The 27,593-nt window shown below is 40.9% G+C and overlaps 1 protein-coding gene across 1 annotated transcript in view; it reads left to right on the top strand.

Moving 5' to 3' along the window:
- eml5 (EMAP like 5) overlaps nt 1–27,593 on the top strand; it is a 137,387-nt gene that overhangs the window by 37,568 nt on the left and 72,226 nt on the right. Inside the window, exon 4 of the mRNA XM_079832912.1 lies at nt 4,554–4,622. Within this exon, the coding sequence (XP_079689038.1) occupies nt 4,554–4,622 (69 nt within the window). The remainder of the gene's footprint in view (nt 1–4,553; nt 4,623–27,593) is intronic.

Raw genomic sequence — 27,593 nt, 5'->3', positions numbered from 1 at the left:
CAGATAGAATTCATTTCATGGTACATACTTGGGGCCAAAACACACATTTGCACATACAGTATTTTCTTTGCTGATTTTTATGACTCTGTAACACAAAGAGTTCAAACAGATTCAATAGTTCTTCACAATACAATACAAAAAAGTCATTTTTGCATGACCTCCTGAGAACTTATTTTCTCTTATACTCAACCAACCTCTGGTTGTCTTGCATGTGTGTTGTAACCAACCGAGTCTAGCTGCCTTCAACTCACATCGGAATGATCATAATTATGAAACAGGTGCACATAAACACCTGCACAATATCATTAGTACCTGAGGGAAACAAGGGCTGTGTTTGAAATCGCCCCCTATACCCTCATGCACTGTTTCCTACATTATTCCACTTGAAGGAGTGAATGGACAAGCGGTTTTGTAAATGAATGGATGATTGATTCAGCTGCGGGCGTCATCTCCTGGCAAGACGCAGGAATTAATTCAGTGCGCGACTCTCACAGTGCATTATTGGTGTAGCCAGTAATGCTCTAGCCATTGAGCCTACATCAGTTGTACACTCGTTATTGCGGTGCATTGTGGGATTGAATGAGTGCACTCAATAATGTCCACTATGGTTTCGGCACCACTACAAATGGCTGTCCTCTCAAATAGTGCCCTATTTAAGGCTATAGGGGGGATTTCGGACATTCAGAGTTTTTTTTCTTTGAGCCCCAATAGAGGGTATGCATTTACCCGCCGGAACACACCCCCTCAGCCGGACTGAGTGGCAGAAGAGCTTCTGCATGACTGGAGTTATTAGGGGAAACAGCGAAAACATGAGTAAAACAAACGATTATCAGTTTAAACTAAGTTTAAAGTTTGGACTCAATGTAGTGTTACTTACAACTTACCAAAGATCCAGTGATCCATGAATATTGACATGCAGCCAGGAATCATTTTTCCTGACATTTATATGAGCCTGATTTTGATGCCGGGGAAATGCATATGTGAACGTTTTATATAAATGCAATATAGGTAGGTCTAATGCTGCCTTCACGTGCTATCGGAAATTTGATAACTCCGACTTTGAAGTCGTGATTACGAGCTCATTGCATTTAAGTTTCAAAATGTCAGGGCGTTCATATGCAATTTTTACCTAGGAAACTTGTATTTACGATAATTCCGAGAGCACGTGAAGGCAGAATAAATCCAGGTGATCACTTATATATCACTTATATATATATATCGTCATATCGTCCAGCCCTAAAACTTGTATAGTTTTTGTCAGTGTTAAAAACATCCAGTCATGCAGAATATACGATGGTAAATATTTAACTGATGAGTTGTCAATACTGTATATAACAATACAATATATAGGGTATTCAACATATTGACACAAAATGATAACTGTAAATTCACGTTTCACTGTCTAGATTCCAGTTGTTTCTTTGAATTGCAGCGATTCATTTGCTTCTCTTTTCTGTGGTTTTCAGCAGTCTGTAAAAATATACCTCAGATTTCTTGACAAATCTATTTGTATAGTCAATCTCAAAGCTCTTTCCCGTTTTAGATGTGTTTTGTGTGTTTGTCACGGCATTCACGCTGAAAACCAATGCTGCCATCTGTCTTTCTGCCACTCGGTGGGCGTAACCGCTGCGACTCCGGCTGACGTTGACGTCATGTGCATACCCTCTATATTCCGAGTTGGGGCGATGTCAGTTACAAAATCAAGGCGGAATCCCATTGGTACTGATCATAATATGTAAAAAATAAAATAAAAATTGTGAACAATTTGTGTGCTATTGATGAAAGGCAATGATAAAGCCTGCTAGACAATTTAGGATGGCAATGATGAGTTACATGAGCACTACTGTTCCAAAGTTTTGGGTCGGTTAAGATTTTTTTTAAACCAAATTTGACCAAATTAATATTGTGAAATATTACAATTTGAAGTAACTGCATTCTCTTTCATTTTTTATTTATTATTGTGATGGCAAAGCTGAGTTTTTAGCAGTCATGACTCTCTACTGTCTACTGTGACTTTATTGATCAATTATACTTAATTTGCTAAACAAGCACAACCTTTTAATTCCAACTATCATGACAGTGATAAATGTCAAGATTTACAAACCTGCAAGTAGGAATTTCCCAAAAGGGCTTGAAGGCAACACATACTTCACAGAGTTCTGAAAATACCCACTAATATAATACATCATACTAGGGATGTCAATTTACTCAAATGTCCATGATTGATCGTCATTTAAATTAACGATCAATTAATCGTTAGCCTTAATACTGCATATGCGTCGACAGCAGTGGCTTATAGCCGACCGCAAACGCCTCGTTCCTCACCAAATCAATGGGAAGGGTTTTTAGTCTAAATAAAGGGCTATAGGATTGTAAAATGAATCGATGTGATTGATAATTAAATTAAATTACTTATTTAATAATCAAATATGAGTAATACAGCGTCTCACCAACTTCACCTCAGATGCGTGCTCTTCAGAATGTGTGGAAGCGCTCTTCCTGAAACAGGCACTGAAAACGGCAACTAGACCCAGTAAATTCACAATGATGTATTACAATATTGTTCTCTTTATAATGATATGTAACATGACAGTCCCAATCATAGTCATTATAAGTTGTGCATTGCTGTTGGAGCTGCATGCGCTGAAGCTGATCACCGGCACGCTTCACTACTGCATTAATTCTTAACCAGATGCATCCTATATGAGATTTTTAAAAAAAATCAGCTATAGAAAGGCCCACGGAAAATAAACAGAATATTACAACTTACATTTGCACAAAGCAAAAGGTTGCGAATGCACATGCAAACTTGTAGTCAAGATGAAGGTGTAACTCTAGCTGTAAAATGGCCCAAAACAGAGCTTCGGCGCATCATTATTCCTTGTGTCTGATTTACATGTTTCGCGGTTGAGCAGCACACACTCGCATGACCCTGATTAATCGATGATCGATAGGTTTTATCGATTAAATGTATTATCGACAATTAATCATTAACAGGGCTCCAGACTAACTTTTTTCACTAGGAGCACAGTGGCCCCCAACTGAAAATTTTAGGGGCACAATCAGAAATTTTAGGGGCGCACACCGTAAATCAACATGCTACCCAAATCTACTAATTTCCACTGTATTACTAATAGGGATCGGTATCGTTAAGATTTTAATGGTATTACTACTCTTACCGATACTGCTTATCGATCCGGTACTTTAACAGTATTCTTACCGGTTCTTTTTATTATACTTTATATATTTAAAAAACATAATTAAGAACATAATTAACATGGCTTTATAATCTGAAAAGTAAAATATCTATAGCAAAAGAAACCGCAAAGTTTGAACAAAAATATAAAACATCTATTTGTAAATGGACCAGTGTGCCGGCATTCGGAAGGTCTGCTAACATTAACATTAATATTACTTAGAAAGAACAAACCTACAAAGAAATCTAATAAAGCAATGAAATGTAAAATAACACTGCATAGTTTTCACTGTATAAATTGATAGATTAATGCTTATAAAAGCTAAAGTTATTAATTCAAGAGATGTGAATATTTTCTATTTGCCTTTTGTTCGATTCGAATTAATGGCTCAATCGTCAGCAGGTTTATTAGACGCTGCCCCTTTAAGACCGATCGAATGTAGAACTAATAGCCTAATATCATATTCTCCTATTTCTCCAAACTATTTACGCCCATTTAAGATATAAACTGTTAAAATAACTACTCTCCAATCCGGTCATTTTGACACCGGCTATTTGTTGTTTATTTGATGGTTTAGACGCGCACGCGAAGCCTAAAATACAATGTGCAAATCGGTCAATTTCGCAGCACACACACATAAACCGCCTTGAAGTTGGAAACAGCGTCTCTTGCGCGGATTATTGTGCATTTAATAGCTCTTTATTATCAAACACATCCCGCCGTTTAGCAACAGTAGAGACTGCAGTTTACAACAATCACTGAATCTGACGTTTAGTTTAGGTTTAAGGAGAAATGACAGCGCAGCTGTGAAGGGAAGGATGTCGCGCTCGACGGAACACGGCTATAGGAATAGTTTTACCTCATATCATCTTTTTATAACTCTGGAAAGCCAAAATCGAAAATAAAATTAGATTAATATCACAGGACATCCCTAAAGTTTAAGAAGACTAAACTTTTGTGTAGTTCTCTTGGCCATCCTCACTCATTAAGCTGACTGGTGTTGTGTTCACTGTAGCTCCTGTGACAGTGCTCGCTCGCTTTCTCTCTCTTCTGCATTGCGAATGGCAAAAATGCATCACGGACAAATGGTTTAATATTATCTCATATAGAAACGGCTGGCAAAGATAGAATTTGCCAGACATTACGTCTATCAATTATAATTAGTAAGTGTATTTTCTTAATTTCTCCAGTACCGACAGCAGGCAAATTTACTGGTCGCACATGTGCGACTGGATGTAAAATTCAGTCGCACACTCTCAAATTTTAGTCGCAAAATGCGACCATTTAGTCGCACTCTGGAGCCCTGCATTAACATTCCTACATCATACTGTGCTTTTCTTTTTCTGTTTCATACAGATATTTGACATATCGTGGGACCTGTATCAGCAAAGCAAGCTAGTGAGTTGTGGAGTCAAACATATCAAGGTACTACTATTCTCTTTTTTTACATTCTCTTTTCCTATTCTCTTTTCTTTTTGGCTTCAGAAAGGCTTGTGTTTCAAATATTTTTGTACTTGTGAAAGTCAATGTGAATCGCTGTTTGCAGCCCACTCTAGTTTCATAATATCTTTCTGAGTGAAACAGGATATTCAGTGAGATATGCTTACCAGAATGGAGACCGAGGTTGCTAAAACAATGCCATTTGCTATTCGGAATAAATATTAGTTAACGTTAAGCTATAGCCTTCGTTTCAGAGAAAGAGCAAGTTATTACAGTACATTTGATTAATGATTAAACATGTTTCTTTGGAGTTATTTGCTCCAATTAATTATTTACAATACAACCAGGAATGTGTATTAAGAGTAAATAGTCCATTTTGACTTCATGTTAGCTTTAATTTCCAGAAGCTCTTTAATATTAAACACGTTTTCCCTTCACTGAAACACACAGCTCTTAAAGCAGAACTGTGACAAACAGTGAGTCATTGTTTACATGCACACCTTTTGTTTCAATCTGAATGAATTCATTCCGATTGATGAATATGAACGTAGTGTTTACATGAACCGCAAATAAAGTTATCAGGTTATGTCACAAGCTTCAAATCAGAATTGATTTTTTGACATGCGCACACTGCACGTATATACGGTTTCCCGCAGTTTGCACATACTTTTCTCCTACATTGCATATTTTCTTTGTTTTAAAAAGCAGACTTGATTTTTATCTATTTCAGGTCATATTTAAGAGAGGACGAGCACATGAAGCTTTGTGCCGCGTTGCTTATATTAATCAAGCAGTAAAAATGCCCAAAACAAAGTGTCTGTGGACGAAAGTCCGAAACAAGGACTAGAGGGACGTTGTCCTGCTCCACTTCACTGACAATGAGTGGAAAGAGAATTTTAGAATGACTTGCCATTCATTTATGACACTTCATTCAACAACTACAACAGCTCGTTCCACGCGTCATACATCATTACGCCATTTCTCCGTCATAGCACATGCGCAGTACTTTCCAGTTTCGGTTTTCAATCCAATCAATTGTTTACATGTCCTCGTGATCGGATTGGAAAAGGCTTAAACCACCCCTTGCCATCCAAATAAAATTTTAATTGGATTTGGCCAAATGCAGTGTTGGGGAAAGTTACTTTGAAAAGTAACACATTACCCTTAAAAAGTAACTACCCAGCAGGCACCGGACGTCAACCCGATTTTCATTTTCAACCAAATTGCAACGTCCGTCCAACGTTGGATGTTGACATCAGTCTGACGTTGGGTTCTGACGTCAATCTGACGTTCGGTTCTGACGTCAACCCGATTTTCATTTTCAACCAAAATGCAACGTCCATCCAACGTTGGAGGTTGACGTCAATCTGACATTGGGTTCTAAACTCAACACCAGATTGACATCAACCTCCAACGTTGGACAGACGTTGCATTACATTCATATTGAAAGTGGCCATTATCTCATTTGTCATCAGCCTGTGGGTATAAAAAGAAAAGGATTTAAATGTCCAAATAATTAATAATACGTAACACATTATGAACCGGTTGTCATAGTTTTTGTCAGGTTCGTCATATCTAATGAAGATGTCACACTGGTTCTACTCTGGTGCGTCATGAGCTCACCCAGATTGCCAGGTTTTTATCTTCTGGCAATACAAGTGATAACATGCAATTCCAAAATCTAAAACCTAAAAATCTCTTTTACAGATTTACTTAGGTCTGTTGTGAATATGTACACAAAAAAAAGAGAAGAAACAACAAACAACTGACTGAGCAATTATTAGATGGAACAAAAAGCAATGGTTTAGGATATTTCACACTATGTATTCAGTGATATCACCAGTCTGTAATCGTTGTCGTTGCTGCTTCTTCTTCTTCGCCTGTTTTAATCAAGAGATGCTGTACTCGTTCAGGAGATGTGTAATAGCGCCCCCTACCGTATAACATGGAAAGTGGAAAATATCGTTGAGATAACAAAAGACAGAAAAAAAAATCACTCACGACTCTTGACGGAATAGCTTTGAATAAGGGTTAATCTATATTTATATGCAGTGATATATAATTTAATGCAGTAATATTTTACATTTGATTACTATTTGTGTACCTGAAAATCTAGTTTAGACCTATATTAGCCTATACCTATATATACCTACATCATTTGTATGTTTGTTCTGCTGTATTGAATTGTGCTGTTGCTCGTAATTTGATTATTTGTTCTTATTTTATTACTGATTGTCTTTAACAATATTTAAAATATATATTAGTTGGGCTAGTAGTTTTTGGAGTCATATTTATTAAGGTTACATGGATCAAACCCTTCACAAACCCTTATGCTCACAATGACATCAAGGACCGTGACGTCGCCCGGCATGGCGCAGCCGGGGCCCCACCCTGGAGCCAGGCCCGGGGTTGGGGCTCGTATGTGAGCGCCTGGTGGCCGGGCCTCCCCCCATGGGGTCCGGCCGGGCTCAGCCCGAAGGAGTGACGTGGGGCCGCCCTCCTGTGGGCTCACCACCTGCAGGAGGGAGCGTAAGGGGCCGGTGCATAGCGAATCGGGCGGCAGTCGAGGGCGAGGCCCCCGACGACCCGATCTCTGGACACGGAATCTGGCTTTAGGGACGTGGAATGTCACCTCGTTGGCGGGGAAGGAGCCTGAGCTTGTGCGGGAGGTCGAGAGGTACCGACTAGAGATAGTCGGGCTCACCTCCACGCACAGCTTGGGCTCTGGAACCACACTTCTCGAGAGAGGCTGGACTCTCTACCACTCTGGAGTTGCCCATGGTGAGAGGCGGAGGGCTGGAGTGGGTTTGCTTATAGCCCCCCAGCTCAGCCGCCATGTGTTGGAGTTCACCCCGGTGAACGAGAGGGTCGCTTCCCTGCGCCTTCGTGTCGGGGATAGGTCTCTCACTGTCGTTTATGCCTACGGCCCAAATGGCAGTGCGGAGTACCCGGCCCTCTTGGAGTCTCTGGGAGGGGTGCTGGAAAGTGCTCCGACTGGAGACTCCGTCGTTCTACTGGGGGACTTCAACGCCCACGTGGGCAGTGACAGTGACACCTGGAGGGGCGTGATTGGGAGGAACGGCCCCCCTGATCTGAACCCGAGCGGTGTTCTGTTATTGGACTTCTGTGCTAGCCACAACTTGTCCATAACGAACACCATGTTCAAGCATAAGGGTGTCTATCAGTGCACGTGGCACCAGGACACCCTAGGCCGGAGGTCGATGATCGACTTTGTGGTAGTGTCATCAGACCTTCGGCCGTATGTCTTGGACACTCGGATGAAGAGAGGGGCAGAGCTGTCAACTGATCACCACCTGGTGGTGAGTTGGATCCGATGGCGGGGGAGGAAGCTGGACAGACCCGGCAGACCCAAACGTACTGTGAGGGTCTGTTGGGAACGTTTGGCCGAGCCCCCTGTCAGAGAGATCTTCAACTCCCACCTCCGGCGAAGCTTCGACCAGATCCCGAGGGAGTCTGGAGATATTGAGTCCGAGTGGACCATGTTCTCCACCTCCATTGTCGCTGCGGCTGCTCGGAGCTGTGGCCGTAAGGTCTCCGGTGCCTGTCGAGGCGGCAATCCCCGAACCCGGTGGTGGACACCGGAAGTAAGGGATGCCGTCAAGCTGAAGAAGGAGTCCTATCGGGCCTGGATGGCTTGTGGGACTCCGGAGGCAGCTGACCGGTACCGGCAGGCCAAGCGGACTGCAGCCCGGGTAGTCGTGGAGGCAAAAAATCGGGCCTGGGAGGAGTTTGGTGAGGCCATGGAGAAAGACTATCGGTCGGCCTCGAAGAGATTCTGGCAAACCGTTCGACGCCTCAGGAGGGGGAAGCAGTGCCCTACCAACACTGTTTACAGTGGAGATGGGCACCTGTTGACCTCAACTGGGGATATCGTCGGGCGGTGGAAGGAATACTTCAAGGATCTCCTCAATCCCACCGACATGTCTTCCGTTGAGGAAGCAGTGGCTGGGGACTAGGGCTGCTCGATTATGGAAAAAATCATAATCACGATTATTTTGGTCAATATTGAAATCACGATTATGTAACACGATTATTTCACATGACTTTGGGAATGTGTTGTATTTATTAAAAATACACCTTTCAACAATTCAATTGAAATTGTAACATTTGTTGTACTTTTTGAACTATTAAAATAAATAATATAACATATATTCGAATCAAAGTATAAAAGTATTCACGTAAAAATGATAACCACAAATAAATAAGATCAACAATATGGTTCGGCTATGCTTTTCATGTACGTCTAACATTAGTTTTCAGGTACAGAAATGTATCAAATGTAAAATAACATTGCATATTTGAGTGCATAAATTAAAGATTAATCCTATTAAACTTACAAAAGCTATTCAATGAAGAGCGGTGAGTGATGTCCTTGTCTTTTGTTGTTTGACATTAAACAGACAGCAGTAAAGGCTACTGCCCCTTTAAGACCTCGCGTCTTCTTTATCGACTGTATAAAGTTCACTTAAGGCATATACAGACTATGTCTGCTAAGATACTCATCAAGATGGACATGTTGACATACGTTGTGTGTGAGTTTGTCCGTTCAAGAGCAAGACTTGAAAGAGAACTCAATATTTGCACGCTGAGAGACGTGTGCGCGCTCTCGGATGAACGCACAGAGACACATTTTCTCACAGCGCGCGCGGCTTCTCATTCTAAACCTAAACCCTAAAGCACTAAACCCGGGTGATGACGGTGAAAACGACTGGTCATATTCGAAAATATGGCAGCACTCGCAATCTCGCATGCATTGAACAAAGTTTACTAAAGAGAGAATTATTTGAAAAATATGAAGGAAAAAAATGACGTTTACACGGCATCCCTGCTCTCGTCAGTTTTTGTTTCTATATTAGATTGTCATAGATCACTCTGTGTTTAATTTTCAAGTGGGTAAACAAATTCGTGGTGTTCTCTTGCGTTGCAGCCACTACCATGTAGCAAATCTTGCACGTAGCATGTTTCTGCTCGTCGTCTGATTCCTCGAAGCCAAACTGTTTCCAGACAACGGAGTTGGTTTTGCCTTTTTTGCTCACCAAACGCTGCTGTAACTGCCCTCCTTCTGCCATCTTTACTCGCGCCGAGTTTTTAAATTCCAGCGGATGATATGCACACGAGTCACGACCTGAGAGAGATTTGTGGGTTCGGGAGGGGCGGATGAGCGCGTGCGCGTTTCATTCAGAACGCAAGACAAAATAATCGTTTTTTCTCGATTGTACTATTTTGGTGATCGTTGGGAGGCAATATCGAAATCGACATCGAAATTCGATTAATTGCACAGCCCTACTGGGGACTCAGAGGTGGACTTGTCCATCACCCGGGCTGAAGTCATCGAGGTGGTTAAAAAGCTCCTCGGTGGCAAGGCACCGGGGTTGGATGAGATCCGCCCTGAGTACCTCAAGTCTCTGGATGTTGTGGGGCTGTCTTGGCTGACACGCCTCTGCAACATCGCATGGCGGTTGGGGACAGTACCTCTGGACTGGCAGGCCGGGGTGGTGGTCCCTCTTTTCAAGAAGGGGGACCGGAGAGTGTGTTCCAACTACAGGGGCATCACACTTCTCAGCCTCCCCGGGAAAGTCTATGCCAGGGTACGGGAGAGGAGAATTCGGCCGATAGTGGAACCTCGGATTCAGGAGGAACAGTGTGGTTTTCGTCCCGGTCGTGGAACACTGGACCAGCTCTATACCCTTTCCAGGGTGCTGGGGGGTTCATGGGAGTTTGCCCAACCAGTCCACATGTGTTTTGTGGATTTGGAGAAGGCATTCGACTGTGTTCCTCGTGGCATCCTGTGGAGGGTGCTCTGGGAGTATGGGGTCGGCGGCCCCCTGCTTAGGGCTGTTCGGTCCCTGTACGACCAGAGCAGGAGCTTGGTCCGCATTGCCGGCAGTAAGTCAGACTTGTTCCCGGTGCATGTTGGACTCCGGCAGGGCTGCCCTTTGGCACCGGTTCGGTTCATAATTTTTATGGACAGAATTTCTAGGCGCAGCCAAGGGCCGGAGAGTGTCCGGTTTGGGGACCACGCGATTTCGTCACTGCTTTTTGCGGATTATGTTGTCGTGTTGGCTTCCTCGAGCCAGGACCTTCAGCGTGCACTGGGACGGTTTGCGGCCGAGTGTGAAGCGGCTGGGATGAGAATCAGCACCTCCAAGTCCGAGGCCATGGTTCTCAGTCGGAAAAGGGTGGCTTGCCCGCTTCAGGTGGGTGGAGAGTTCCTGCCTCAAGTGGAGGAGTTCAGGTATCTTGGGGTCTTGTTCACGAGTGAGGGAAGGATGGAACGGGAGATTGACAGACGGATCGGTGCAGCTTCTGCAGTAATGCGGTCGATGTACCGGTCTGTCGTGGTAAAGAAGGAGCTGAGCTGCAAGGCAAAGCTCTCGATTTACTGGTCAATCTACGTTCCTACTCTCACCTATGGTCATGAGCTGTGGGTCATGACCGAAAGGACAAGATCCCGGATACAGGTGGCCGAAATGAGCTTTCTCCGTAGGGTGGCTGGGCGCTCCCTTAGAGATAGGGTGAGGAGCTCAGTCACTCGGGAGGAACTCGGAGTAGAGCCGCTGCTCCTCCACATCGAGAGGAGCCAGCTGAGGTGGCTCGGGCATCTATTTCGGATGCCTCCTGGACGCCTTCCCAGGGAGGTGTTCCAGGCACGTCCCACCGGGAGGAGGCCCCGGGGAAGACCTAGGACACACGCTGGAGGGACTATGTCTCCCGGCTGGCCTGGGAACGCCTCGGGGTTCCCCCGGAAGAGCTGGAGGAAGTGGCTAGGGAGAGGGAAGTCTGGGCGTCTCTGCTTAGACTGTTGCCCCCGCGACCCGGCCCCGGATAAGCGGAAGATGATGGATGGATGGATGGATGGATCAAAAACAATACTGGGCTTATTTTATGTTATTTATTACTTTTTTTGTGGTGGGGCCAGTGAAAATTTTGGCAGGGCAAGTACAAAAAAATCCTTATATAAAAAATGAGTAAAACGCGTGACCTCCATGTAGAACGGAAAAGCTGACAAAACTAAACCGACAAAACATTTTTTTTTTTCTTAAAAACAACAAAATCCGAAGAAACAACTCAAGCAAAGCCTCCTTGGTTGTGTTGTAAATAGTTGTGTGATGACTAAATGTTGTTTTATATTTATTTACCAAATGTGCACTCTTGTCATTTCAGCTCACTGTAGAAATGCACCAATACAAACATTCGCCTACTGCGTGCCGCGGCTGACAACACCACGTAATCCGTAACACGACCGCTCCGCAACACTAGTATTTTCGGGAGGTCTACTCCAATACAAATGTGTTAAAACCAACTAAATATTAGCGTCTAATGATGTTAGAGTTTCCTGTTTCATGTTAGAGTTTCACAACCTAAAACTATTAAAATATCAATACGTCAATATGATGTTGACTTGAGACGTTGGTTCAAAGTTAGATTTTGGTTAGTTAATACCACAACCTAAAACCAACAAATGATCAATGTCTAATGATGTTAGAATCTGACGTCAATATGATGTTGGCTTGAGACGTTGGTTCAACGTTAGATTTTGGTTAGTTAATACCACAACCTAAAACCAACAAATGATCAACATCTAATGATGTTAGAATCTGACGTCAATATGATGTTGGCTTGAGACGTTGGCTCAACGTTAGATTTTGGTTAGTTAATACCACAACCTAAATGCAACAAAGGATCAGCGTCTAATGATGTTAGAATCTGACGTCAATATAATGACGTTGGCTCGATGTTGGATTTTGGTTATTTTACAACACAACCAAAAACAACTAAATATCAACATCAGCTGACGTTGGTATTGGACGTCAAATTAACGTTGGCATTAGACGTTGAATTTTGGTCACCTGACGTCGCAACCAAAATGTAACCAAATATCAACGTCTTATGACGTTGTGTGCCTGCTGGGTAATTGCGTTACTTAGTTACTTTTTAAGAAAAGTAACTTTCTCACCTGGACTGGGCTTTTTTAATAACCAAAAAGTTCTATATTGGGGCAAATGTAAAGGTCCTTTCACACCAAAATTGAAATAATAAGGCTGAAGTTAATGCAAATGCACGTGTGTACAGTAGAAGGGGCAGCTCAAACAAACCTTTTTTTCTGAATTTAAGAAGAATAGGATGCAGGAGAAGAAAGTTTAACACTTGTTAACTAATTGTCACGGTGTATGCTTAGGAACAGGCAGAAGACGCAGGAGATGCAAATTCAAACGTGTTTTAATACTCAATAAACCAAAGGCAGGCAAAAATGCAACAACATTACAAAACATAACGGTGACCAGACAAAGAATGAATTTAAATGCAAGGAACTTAAATGCAAACTGTCACGTTTAAACTAAGAAAAACTGGTTGAGGACTCAAGTGCAGGGAATGGAGTATTTATTAAACATAATACAAAAACAATACAAACCCACGAGGGGGAAATAATCAAACATGAAATAACAAAAGACCAACTTGGAACAGAACACCAGGGGCCTGTTTCAGAAAGGAGGTTCAACCAACTCTGAGTTTAAACCTGAACTCTGAGTTGACTTACTCTGAGATGGGAAACTCTGAGTTTTGGGTTTCAGAACAGCTGAATTGAGTTGGTTCAATCAACTCTGAGTAGACTGACTCTGAGTTAAGCTCATGCACTCCAACTATGAAAAGCCACGATCAATGGAGCTTCGAAATTATGATTCACCATGGCAACAGCACCCAACAAAAAGACGTTTTCATACTTCCGGGTCAATATGTAAGTTTAATTCTTAATTATTTTAATTAAGTTTAATTTTCATGGTATCCAAAAGGCAAACAAAGAATGTGGCAGCAGCTAAAAAAATAAATTAAAAAAACATAATTCAATCAGGAAAAGCTTTAAGCATAAAATGTTCATGGGTGTAGGTTTAATGACTTTACAAACATTTAACATATTAAATAAATATCATTCAGTGTTCAATGTGCAGCAGCTTTTCCCACATAGACCCTTTTCACAGACTGTAATGACGTGTTTTAATGGTCATCAATATCGTACATCCTGCAACGTTTTATTTATTTATTTTTTATGTATGTACATTTATAACACTAATACTTTGTATTATATTACTTTTGCATCAAATGACAAAAATCAAGTTACCGCTGCTGTGAGAGTGTTTCTAAAACAGTGTCTATGGGTGTGATGGTGAAAATTAACATCTTTCTCTCTTTTCACTGCAGTTATCAATCTCACTTTAATTTTTCCATCTTTTTGAAATCACTATTGTGGAGTTTTTCTTTTGCTATTTGAGCAAATGGAGACACAAAAATATATATTTAATGTATTCTCTCATTCACCGCTATAAGAGTTAACCCAACTATGACGACTTCAGCTTCGGAAAACCCAGAAATGTGAAAAGGGTCTATGCTCTTTTCACATAATGAAATGTTCTCTGATCCCACCTGTTACATTTATTAATCAGGGTAATGACATTATTGACTTCTACTCAGGCCAGCCAAACACCAGCACCACTGACAGATGAAGAGGAGATGGAGGAAGAATATTAACACCCAACAGGAAAAAGAATAAAGTATTTGTAGGAAATAAAGATGACTATAAAAAATTTAAATAAATGTATTTAACAGCTGTGGTGGTGGTTATGCCATACATCTCGTATACCATCTGGCAGCATCCTTCCATTCCATACAATAATCCGTTTTCAGAAAGTGTGATGATGGGTATATGAGTGTCATCAATGCGTCCAACCACTGGAAATCCTAAAGGAAATTCGAATTATTAGGTTACTTCTAGAGGATTATCAAGTGAACGTCAGGATCCTGTATAAAAGGACATGCCATTTTTGTCACTTTGACAGTGTCCTCATGATGAAAATATGAGCAATGAATGTTCCTGTTTTATTTTTGTCAAGTGGCAGATAATTTAATTTGTTTTAAGTAAACTTTGCTTACTTTAGATTTAGATTAAATTTATATATATTTTTATATTTATACTTGAAATACGACCAAAATACTCCGTAAGAAAAGCATTTGTGGCGTTTGAATGAATGAATAAAGTATTTAAACACTGTTGGTTTAAAAAAGGGGGAGGAGAACGAAAGAAACTCTGGGTTTACCAAAGAAAACCTGCTCCTGACCAGGTTAGGTTCACAGAGTAAGTTACCCTGGTAACTGACTCTGAGTATAAGTTACCTCTCTTTCAGAAACGGGCTTGGCTTACCCTGCTTTCGCGGGTTTGACATACCTCCCATTCTGAAACAGAAAACCCAGAGTTTCCCTTATTTCAGGGTTAACATACTCAGAGTTTTCACTTAACCTCCTTTCTGAAACGGGCCCCAGGAACATGAAAGACAACGCAACATTGACAATTTACCAGCACCAGACAGAAAACAGAAGGAGATTAAATAGGAGACAAACAAGGCAGGTAACGAGGACAACAGGTGGGGCAAATTAATCAGTAATTAGATGACAAGGAGGGTGGGGTCAAGACTGCAGACAGGAGCACATGGACCAAAATAACAAAACACTAGGCTTGTTCGACTTCACCCAGCGATGCGCAGGCCGATCGGCGGCTGACTTGAAGCAGTGCATGCCGGTTAGAAATTTTGTCCGACTTGAGGCAGCGCCGACGCCACGTGACAGTGATGTATGTCAACAAAGTGCCGCGAGAGCGATTCGAGAGCAGCCGGCGAATACAGCCGGTGCAGTTTCTCCAGAGCGACTGCATGAGGCTGCACGGGCTCTGATGACGACACAGCCGTTCCACGATTGGCCAGATTCACCGCATGACAGCGATCACGTGTGTTTCGTGTTTATTCTAAAACCTTCAGCTCCACTAATGCGCACAAATCTGTTTTTTATAACAGTAAAACCTCCTTTCATGTAGTCGCGATGTTATATTGTCATGTTTATCAAAATATTACTAATTAAAAACATAGACCCCACTTTGATAGTGTAGGCTTATATGTTGAACTTTATTCTTGTACAAACACACGCTGTATTAAGCAGTGCATAAAGTATTACATGACAATAATGTCTCTGAAACATCTGTGTATTGCCAAATATTGCATTTATTTCACTTCAGCTGATAGTGTGCAAACACAGCGCGAGCGTCACTGCGGGAGCAGAAAGTGTCAGACTTCACGTCTCCGTTTGCAGCTCCTCCCCGCCTGCACGCGGCTACTCTCGCCGATCAGTTGCATCCAGCCGCAGCCGATGTCGAACACACCTACCACCAGTGCTCAATGAGACAGGACAGACATGTGACACAAACACAGGTGAAAAGAAGCACAGGTGATACAGATGATGATTAACTAAACACCGCTAAACCGACCATAACTAATGAGGGTAACTATGGTGATAATCAAGTGGCGGGAAACGAAGACAAAAACACGTGACAGAATGAAAACACAACCAAAACAGACTAAACATGTGACAGTAATATTCTGAGTTTGCATTTCACTGTTTTTATTCATTTTGAGGAATACTGAATCTGTTTTTGTGCAGTGATATGAGTAAATATGTGTTCACATTTAGTCTAGAACTACAATAACCATCATGTTTACAGACAATGCCTCTGCACTTACTCACAATTTCACTCAATATGTGGACAGGAAAGCTGTCAGTCAATACATGGGTAAACTATTTAACTTGCGTTACTTATTTAAAAAAGTAACTCAGATATTTTGTTGTAAATTTAAAAGTAATACATTACTTTAATAGTTATTTGAAAAGTAACTCGAATGCATTACCCCAACACTGGTTAATGTGACTTTTTTATTGCTATCAGTTCGATTACTATCGGATTATTAGGGTCCATGTAAATGCAGATATTATAATGTACCTCTTCATGTCTGTAGCCTCAGTTCTGAGAAGAACATGAGCATCCCTTCAGTAATGTTAGTTGAAGAAGGGGAACAGGACTCATTCGGAAACACTTTTCCAGCTCAGCTTGATGAAAGGAATTGTGAGATTCCTTTTCAGTTCCCTCTCAGTTGTTGATTCATACAGTTAAAGTACAGTTCTACTGACCTGATTGCAATCTTTACTGAAAGATGGTTCAAGTGGGTTCAGAGAGTGTTCCACGGTTGGGAAACCATCATTGTTGTTCTCTCAGCCCTTTTCCAAAAAAACTTGCATGCTACTTTGCTTCCTTTCTAAAGTGAAGTTCACACATACAGCGATTTCCACCAACAAAGCAGTTGAAAGACAAAGGTGTAAATGTAAATAAGTGTTTTGTTCATTTTTGGAACACAAATGAAGATATTTTTAATATTCTCTTATCATTAGCCGGGTTTCCATTACAGATTTGTGCAAAATGTTTTTCTAAATGTATTTTCTAAATATCGATAACATTTTCTAAATATCGATAAAAAACGATTCCTAAATGACGTAGGGGGTTTCCATTATCCGATAAAGCGTCATTTTTTCTTCTCGCGCTAAGTCATTCCAAAAATCATGACAGCGGATGTTGGTAGGTTTATGTATATCGCAGCCACCGCACTAGCGAAGGACACATGGGTGTGTTATCTAAGCGTTAATGGCAATGAAAACCCCTTATACTTGAGCGGCCATGTATGAGGTGTTTTGGGTTTTTCTCCCTCATATCTGCTTCAAGGTCTTGATAAATTGTGGCATTTCTGTTCATGTTGTTTAGAATCCAGTATTCCCATAATTATTTTGTCTTTAATGAGTTTAATTAATAACTCTGTCTTGTCTTCTATCCAAACATACCGTGCCATCTTTAAAGAATGATCAGCTTTTACATTTACATTTATGCATTTGGCAGACGCTTTTATCCAAAGCAACTTACATTGCATTCAAGGTACACATTTTACATCTCGCCAGTTCTTACGGCAGGTGACCTGGTGTACATGCAAAACATTTGTTTTTTTATGTTTTGCAAAATATTCCTTTTTCGAATTGCCCGAAAAACCACCTCATGCAAGAATAAAAACTTGTTTGCGATATATGGGAGTTTTTGTGAAATGTATGTGTTTCCATTAGATGTATTTTCAATTCGCAGTTTTCGCAGTTTAAAGGGTGATGGAAACGCTGCTATTTTTGTCCATCGATTATCCATTTGTCTATCCACACAACTAAAAGTAGTAAAAAAACGTCATAAAGTCATCATAAAAGTAATGCATATGAATTGAGCGGTTTAATATAAGTCACTTTTTCAAACATGCTTGCATGATGCACTTGGTTCTCACGCTTCAAGCAAGCACAGTTGAGCTTCCGCAAGAACCAGTGAGGTTTTCCTGCCCCTCAAGCAAGTACAGTTCTTGTTTCAATGCATTCTCCTGACTTAGAATTTGGCCATAAGCAGATATGTACAAAGTTTTGTCATGAAACTCTAGATGGCGCAGGCCGATAGGTCCTTAACTCAACCTGCTTGCAATCATTCTTTATAGGGAACAGCTGATTGGTTCCTGCTGTATCAGTAGCCAATGAGCTTGCATGCGCAACCTTCAAATACTTGGTTTATGTTTGCTGTAGCTGTGCACGCACCTTCAGAAACCCTCCACCTTCCTTAGCTCCACCTGTATAGATCTGCTACGGGTAATTCATGTACACTATATTGTACAGCTGCAGCATGTGTCATGTATGTATTGGCAGTAGCAAGTCCCATACTTGCTAACAATATAATTACAGCAGCAGCAGCGTAGCAGATCTATTCCGCCAAGACCTAACATATCAACATTGTCATCAAAGTACATTTTTTATAATTTCCCCATTAAATAAGTAAAATATTGCACAATACACATACCTTAAAACCCAAGAGTCTCTTTCTCTTTCATCATTTGGCCTAAAGCTTTGGCCTGAGGTTCCTGTCATGAAGTAATCCACAATCCTCATGGGCTATACATTTTAATCCTTTTTTCTCTCTCTATCTTTCTCTTTATTTTTCTCTCTTTCTTTAGATCACTGTGCATCCCCTATATCTCTTGCTGTGTCAGTATTTTTCTCTTACTATATCCCCCATTCTCTCATATAAGCCACCTCTAGTTAGAATGGTGTAGCAGTTGTCCCACATAATTTCTGAGTCTTTACCCCCTCGACCATATGACATCTGCTCTGCTCCCCAGGCCCGCGCTCACTCAGCGATTATGCACTCAATGCATGCCAGAGATTTAGCGCACTGTAATCCCCCGTTTCGCTCTCTCTCTCTCTTTAAGAGAGCCCTAGAGAAATTGAAACTCTCTGGTGCCAGATGAAAAGCAACATTTTGTGTGGTTCTATAATTTATTCAAGGCAAGCTAAAGATAGCTCAGCATTTAAGAAACTGGACATTCTCTACGTATTACACACATACATATTAACTGAAATTAAATCCTCATAAGTGACTGATTTGGAACAATCTACCATTAGCGGTCCGGACACACATGGTGCGTCATGTGAGATCAGGCATGAACAGCCTCCCATAACAGGATATGTCTAAAAAACGTAAGATACGGTTTACACAATAAAACATAGTACAATTTACTGTTTCTCCGCCATTGACATATTTTCTGTCATTTATAAGAAAACACTTCCCCGCCATTGACAGATATATTTCTGTCTTTCTGTGTTTTCACTGTTATAAGTTAGGGGGCGCTATTACACATCTTCTGAAAGAGTACTGTATCTCCTGATCAGGCGAAGAAGAAGCAGAAACAAGCACATTGGTGCATCCGTAACAGCGTACTGTCTGATTAGGTGCTACATTTGAATTTGAACTTACTTCGCCAAAGGTAAAAAAAATACGTTCTATATCGTATGAATGTGTGCTACATATGTACTACATCTGCCATGTTGTGATTATCATGTGACCTACCAGCGTCAGTTGCGTCGCTTCACCTCCATTCATAAATCCTCTCCTGTGGCCACATGGGATAGTAAAGTGTCCATCGAATGCGCACTTCAGAATCTTGCCTTGAGAAGTAGGTCATCCGGGGACTTTTCACCTATTGTTTTTCGAATACTATGTACTATGTATTGTTGGCATACTGTTTTTTGCATACTATATAGTAGGGAAGTATTCAATTTCAGACACAGCACATATGTAAGCAGATGCATAAAATAACGCAATCAGCAACATTAAACAGGATGCAAATCAAAACTGCCTAATGTTACTGAATCAAATGTCGACCCAGCTGCAGGACTGTGAAGCTTTGGGGGTGTTGATGGACTCTCATCTACTCCATCTGTGTTTTGATCATCATACTGAACCTGATCCGGACATAGTCTTTGACAAAAATGCATTTTTGTCAGGTTTTTGTTCAAAGTGGTGCTTTTTTGATGAAACTTTCTCACATTCAAATGTTGATAAAAAAATGCATAAACCTAGATTTATTTTATTTTTGAAAGCAGAGGGCCTCTTCTTTCATTTGAAAAATGTTATCTTCATATATAATTTTTTATGTATTTTAGCTATGTTTTGTAATATTTTATCGTATAGGTAATAGTCTAGGTATCTATGTCATTGAAGGAGAAACTACTCCAAATGGTTCAGTGTTTAAATTTAGGACTTTAAATTTTTCTATCCAGGGTTTCTCTCTTATGTCTTACTCTGGGGTTCTTTTACACATTTATGCACATGTGCATTCTTCAAAAACGCTGATTGTTAAATATATATATTCATATATTAGGGGTGTGACGAGACACCTAGAATCTCTTGAGACGATACACGAGATTGGGTTCACGAGAACGAGACAAGATTTTTACATAGTATTTTTAAGAAATCATCAATGATGAAACACATGGCCAGAAAAATTGTTTGCAGGTGCATTTGAAATGTTTTAACTCATCATGTAATTAATGTAATTTCAGTTCTACTTTCTGAGTATACATTTTCATATGCAGTAAAAGACAACAAGCTCAACTGACTGGCTTCTCTCATGTTTGATTCTCTCTTCACACCTTAGAACTGCACATGAGCTTCTTTTGACCTCCTAACTGAACTCCTTCCCACAAATTGAGCATAGATATTTAGCGCAAACAATAACCATAATACCATAATCAAAGTACTCAATATTCAAAGTGCAAATAGAGACCACATTTTTCTTCAAGCATAATACAGAGCTAAGAGATGGTTACAACGAGATAGTTTTTATATTGGGAGATATTTGCGTGCCTCAGGGAACCGCTTTCAAACAGCGGTAGCGTATTGAAATCGCGTTTTGAATGTGCGCTCCCGTTTACTTTCATTTTCAATTTCGCAATCTTGCGTACTCTGTAAATAGGGAGCGCTTCAATGCAAGCGCTTCACTAACACGTAACACACACTCATAACACACGCTCAATGTCTTCTTCTTACGTGATCAGTGCTGCGTACTATGTACAAATCGAACAGCTCGTGTTGGATGAGATGATGGAATTGAAGCGACTGTTATCCACCTGAATTAAATTCTTTTTATTTCTATAAAAAGCAAAACTAGAGTGGAGGCGTAATGTAAACGTAGCATTGGCATATTCTATCCTAACTTCACCCTCACACTCCGTCATGACCAGATCATGATAATATGACACGAGACAGCTTTTCACCTCGACGAGAAATCTCATCACAGTTTAGTCTCCCGAGATCTCGTGGCATGAGATCTCGTTTTTAAATGGAATAAAGGATATAGAATGTACCGCATAATCTTTGTAAGTCCGCGTCAAACTAACAAGAAACTATGTTTCTAACCACAGATCATCTGTAGTCCCAACCACACAAGTTTGCAATGCTGTTTGCGAATGTTTGTTGTAACTGTGGTTTTGGAAAAAAACAAATCGCTGAACGATGTTGGTAACGAAAGAGAATTGTTGGCTAAAAATGCTTACAGGAAACACACCCTTGGTTGACCGATTCTCTGAAAAGACTCAAATGAAAGGTTCATTTATGAATCAAACATTGCTGGTTGTGATTCTTAACATGGATTTACCAGTAAAATATTATTGAGAATTTTACTGGGAGCATTACAAAGAATCTAGCAACGCACCTGTTGACTACAATATGGCATTCAACTATATGAAATGTTTATCGTTGCAAAATGGCTACTTTATATTTTCTTTGCATATACTGTGCAAAATTCTGTAAATAGCTTGTATTCTGTTCCAACCATCGTCATTGTGCCTGCATGTGTTTGAGCTTTTGACAGATTTCCTGAGGTTTTTGTTCAGATCCTCCTGGCTGTTCTCAATCCACTTAACTGCATATATAGTGCAATGAGTCTCATGATGATCCTGTACAGTTTGACTAGAGCAAACTGAGGCAGGCTGTTCAAAGAATCCCACTCACTGCCTCCCACCACACACACAACATAATCACAGCCTCGCCCACAGGGTCCAACAAAATCACCATATTTTCAACAGCGCCATCACAACAATGGTTTAGAAATCAGATATGTGACATAAGCCGCAGACCACACAATTAGATGTAACTAGATTAAGGTGTAGTGGGCCACCCCGGACAAATTATCCTTTTCCTTCTCGCAGTATGCTAATTATAGCTGTCTTGGTGACTTTAAGGCTGTTTGATTAGTCTAGATGTGCTGGATTCAGGGTGGCTTGCACACACAAGCAGGAGGTGGCTGTCCCCGTAGAGCGGAAAGACAGGGGGAGGACGTGCCTCAGGATAAAGACAGTCTGCCTCTAATGGAGTCTTGGCAGATGAATAGCATTGACTCATTTTGATTATATTAAAGCTTTACCAGAGCTGCATAAACAGTGGAGTCTGTGATTCACCATGGCTCTGAATCTCCCTGACGTAATGCAGCCTGGCTGTCTGGAACCGCACCGTCTGCCCCAGTGCAAGGTTGCTAATGGGCCAGCGACTGTTTTTTCATTGTTTCATTCTCTTTCAGTCAGCTTTTTGCCAGATGCCCTGACTTTCATGGAAAACCCTGCTAAATGTATGGCAAATAAAAAACAACAAAAATCTGACAGCTCTGGTTGCCAGAAATTCACTGTAAAAATGCAATGACACTGCTTCACTGTCTTCGTGATATTGGCATTTCATCATTTTGGTATTTTATACTTCAGTTCATAACCCTATATATTAAAGGTGCACTATGTAAAACCACAAGGCCAGTGTTGTATATTTTGTTCAGTTGAGTACTTACAATATCCCAAATGTTATTTTTGCTATAAATTGCTATTTTTAACCAAGGAACCGGGACGTGTGAGGGAGTCACCTGTTAATGGCATCATATCTGCATTCCCCTCGGTTTCTGGTTTTATTCTGCAGAAACGCTTTACTCTCACTGCAGTGTAAACAAGTGTCATAGCAGCCGCCGAGCGAACGCACAGAGTAACGTCATAACATCATTTTCAACACACTCAGATGTATTTATATGATAAACAGAACTGCGTTACCTCATACTCATGACCGGAAAAGCGGAAGTGTCGCCGGCGACTGTGGCATAATAAAAGTCCCACTGCTCGCGAGGCGTGTGTTGCATTCATCTTATTAACAATCACTCCAGCGGCCGTGCTCAGCTCCACAATACTCGGTCCTGCTCTGCTTCAAACTACAGTAACATTAATAATCTCATCCATGAACAGGATTTCTGCCCGAGTCCTATCCCGATTCTTTTCCACCGGCTGTGAGGTGAAGACCACATGTCCCAAGAGTCTGCGCTCAAACGTGGCGTCATCAAACTATGCCTTTGTTTTGTATAGGTGACCTCTAGCGGACGGAAAAGCTACATAGTGCAGCTTTAACTGAGGAAAATGCGTGATTATATATATTTTTTGAATGTGCACTTGTAATGTACTTCAAATCTTAATTATATATTTAAAAAACTTTACTTCATGATAATGAATACAAGAATACTTAAATGTACTTAAATAGAGTACACTTTCATGACTATTTCTTAACTCACTTAAGTACACTTTGTAATATTGTTAAATTAAAAGTTTTACTTTAAAGTGAATTGTGATTTACTAAGCATAAGCTGGAGCGTTATGCAGTTGTGTCTATGCAGCTCCTGTCATTCATTATCGCTCCTAATGGCTTTTCATTTATCAAATAATGATGATGATTATACTTGCTCAGGTGGTTGCTTGGTTTCTTATCTCTATCAGCTTGCAACGTATATCTATTGTTCACGAGAACACATGCGTTTCTAGTGCTAAGCCATTCGGCAAGGTAGCCAAGGCATACATAGCCTTAGGTTACTAGTGTTAAGCTGGTCGGCAAAGTAGCCCAGGTACACATAGACAGTAAAACTGTAAAACGGCCTTAATGGAAAAAAAAACAGTACATATGCCTTGGCGATCTGCTAGTTTTGGGGGGTGTTTTGTCCTATACCTTGTTGCAGGGGCGTAGCCAGCAGGCGGGCCTGACGGGCACAGGCCCGCCCACTATGATGACTAGGCCCCCACCCCCAGTTTATTATACAAATCTAATAATATTTGTTAAATAACAGTTGTTTAAATTATTTTAACGTAATTACAAAATTATTATAACATCTCAAATACTGAAATAAATAAAATGTGTTTAAAAAAAAAAAAAAAAAAAAAATTTTTTTGCATAATGCTTGATGAGTTTGATTGACAGCTGTGTTAGGCAATTAGGTGTCAGGCTGTCTCATGCATGTCACGCGGCTCGTGCCTGTGAGTTCATGAAGTGTGTTTACCTATTCACTTAGCCTATACTTTGCAGTTGTGTGATTGATAAACAGCAGCAATGCAAAATTCTATAAAAAAGACTTTTAAAAACTTGCATTAACGCGGGAGAGAACCCATCCATCAGGCCACAAGTAGCTAACGGTAAGACTTTTCAATTCCAAGCTCAGGTTAATTCTGTAAAGCCGGGAACACGCCATTGGAGTTTTGACGCAATTCGACCTGAGGTTCGAATCCGAACTCGCCGTATTTCCTTTTCTCATCACATATCAGATCGGAAAGGTGTTTATTTTCAATTAAAAATGAAGAAAATATTCGAAAAGCGGAAAGTAAATGTCTAACGTTTGTTGTAACCGCTGCCCATGTTTTGTATGTGGACAGGTTGTAGCTGCAGTTTTGGTTTATGTTGACAGTGATAGTGACACCTGTGCGTGTGAAAGTGCCCACTCACTTTTGCCCAGGCCCGACCAAAAATAAAATTCTGCCTACGCCACTGCCTTGCTGTCTATGTCATCATTGTGCAGATATATGCATATCTGCCAGTGCAGCAGCTTGTTTTCTCACTCAGCATGTGCTTCTCCCATTACCCTGCGCAACTGTGTTGGGTGAAAAGTTGCTTTATAAATCTATAGCAATAATCTTCTTTTCAGCTGTTGCACAACAGCTTTTTTGGCATTGGCTGTACAACATGTAAATTATCTGTTTAGATGTTTGTGTTGAAGAGGATGCTGCCCTTTTCTCTTGTCTCCTGCTTTGTTGGGGGGTTATTTCATGTATGTTACATGTGCAGCAAATTTCTGTGAAACTATTGGCAGTAGCAAGTCTCTGTACTTGCTTTGGAGCAGCGTTGCAGATCTATTCTGCCAAGACCAAATACATTAACATTGCCATATTCATTACCTTGCCAATCTCTATTACCATACTAATCTCCCGAGAGTTGTCATAACAGAATTACCTAGTTCTGGCATGAAAATAGATGGCGCAGGCTGATAGGTCTTCAACTCATTTGGTAGCGATCACATCATTATCTACATAGCACAGCTGATTGATTGCAGTTGCATCAGCGGACAATGGTCTACAGCTCAACATTCAGACAAATAACAGTAGTGTTGCTATTAGGAGTTTGCAGCGCGCTTTCAGAAACCTCCACCTTCCCCTTTATAGATCTGCTACGGGATCCAATCTCGGGATACCAATCTTCCAAGAGTTGTCATGACAGAACTGCATCCGAAAACATTACATTGTTCGCAATTAAGAGTATTCTTTAAAAGTATATTTTTCCATAATAAGTACTTTTACTATTGGCTTAGTCTCAGACGTTATGCCCATGGAACGTTGGCTGAACGTCTGATGCATATGGCACACAAAATGGGATACACTTTGTCATTTATGAAGTCATCATCTTAATGGTCCACCTAGAAACACAGCCCTCATTACGCCAAACTCTCTTTATGGAAGAAGAAAGACGTTGTGTTTACAACTGTGACAATGAGCGCTTATCAGGATCAACTATAATAATTTGTTACATTTATATAGCGCTTTTCTAGGTACTCCAAGCGCTTTACATATAGAAGGGGGGAATCTCCTCAACCACCTTCAATGTGCAGCATCCACCTGGATGATGGGGTGGCAGCCATATTTCCCCACAACGCCCACCACACACCTGCTGATTGGTGGAGTGGAGACAGAGTGTGAAGCCAATCAGTATAGGGATGATAAGGAGGCCATGATGGACAGAGGCCAATGGGCAAATTTGGGATATTTAATGACCACAGAGAGTCAGGACCTCTGTTTCATCCGAAGGATGGTGCTTGTTACAGTATAGTGTCCACATCACTATACTGGGGCGTTAGGACCCACACAGACCAAAGGGTGAGCACCCCCTGCTGGCCTCACTAACACCTCTACCAGCAGCAGCCTAGTTTTCCCAGGATGTCTCCCATCCAGCTACTGACCAGGCTCAATCCTGCTTAGCTTCAGTGGGAAACCAGTCTTGGGGGTGATATGGCAGTTGGGGATAAATTGGCGCTAGCGATAAACTAAACAATGGACTTTCAAAAGTATGTGAAGTTTGGGTTGCAATTGTTTTTGTACGCTTGCACAACGTTCTTGAATCAATCATTTATTAGATGCACGCCGGTCTATCATCATGGGGAAATCTACTTTACATTTTCATGCCCCTAAACATGACACGAAGCAAAATGAACCATGATTGGTTTCTTTACATGTCAGTCAGAGCTCTTTGGCCAATGAAAGCTGCAATAGAATCCAGACTACTTCTTCCACAATAAGTATGGAATTATGACCTGGTTTCACAGACAGGGATTAGATTAAGTCAGGATTAGGCCTTAGTTCAATTAGGACATTTAAGTAGCTTTTATAAACATGCCTTAGAAAAAAAACATTACTTGTGTGCATCTTGAGACAAAACAATGGCACTGACATTTTTTAAAGGGCACCTATTTTGCGAAATTTACGTTTGCATGGTGTTTGAACCATAAATGTGTGTTGGCAGTGTGTGTACACAACCACCCTATAATGAAAAAAATCCACTCAGTGCTTTTTTATTTATTTAATCTCCATAAATCATAAGCAGTGTCTCAGAACAAGCTGTTCTGGGCAAAATGACGTCACTTTGCACAGACCCCTCCCACGATGGTTTACAGTGGTTCACTGCCGTTTTAGCATAGACCCGCCCTGAGTGAGACATCCCGACATCTGAGCCGCTGAAGACGCATTGGATTACTTTTGTTTTTGAAGATAATGCATTCCAAAATATACCTAAATTTGTTTATGTCTGCAGAAAAATCATTTCACTTCAGACTGCTTTGTGTACGAGGGGAAATCCGCTTGTTAAGTCGGGACATAAGGAACGCCGTTTCTGGGTCCAAGCCTCAACTCGTTTCACTTGAGAATGCCATCGACGGCAGTTTATGAGTGCTATTTATTCATATTAAACATCAAACATTTTAAAAAGTTAAATATTTTAAATACTTAGAGTCTACACAACAGTCTCTGTGCTCACAGCGTCACAGACATTAATATTTTAACGGTTTATAAAAGATGAATCACTGTCTGGCCATCTGGAATTTTGGTATGGAGATACGTTTTTTTGTAGTATTACACCACATTGTGTGTGTATATTAGCACCGTTTGTTGTTTTTCTTGTGGTATGAGATGGCGTTTGGACCCGGAAGCGCTGCCGCATGACGTCAGAGTCAGACTTAACAACCGAATACAATACAGGCTTTGCTAAAAAGTTGTTACTCGAGGATGGAGCTGTACCAACTGTTCGTGATCCAGCTTATAGTCTCCAAAGCAATACTGGTCACGGCAGTAACGAAAGGGAGAGCGCAAACTTTATTACAG

Source organism: Gobio gobio (assembly GCF_949357685.1).
Source record: "Gobio gobio genome assembly, chromosome: 13".
Classification (NCBI taxonomy): Eukaryota; Metazoa; Chordata; class Actinopteri; order Cypriniformes; family Gobionidae; genus Gobio; species Gobio gobio.
This window is presented reverse-complemented; position numbering and strand designations above follow the sequence as displayed.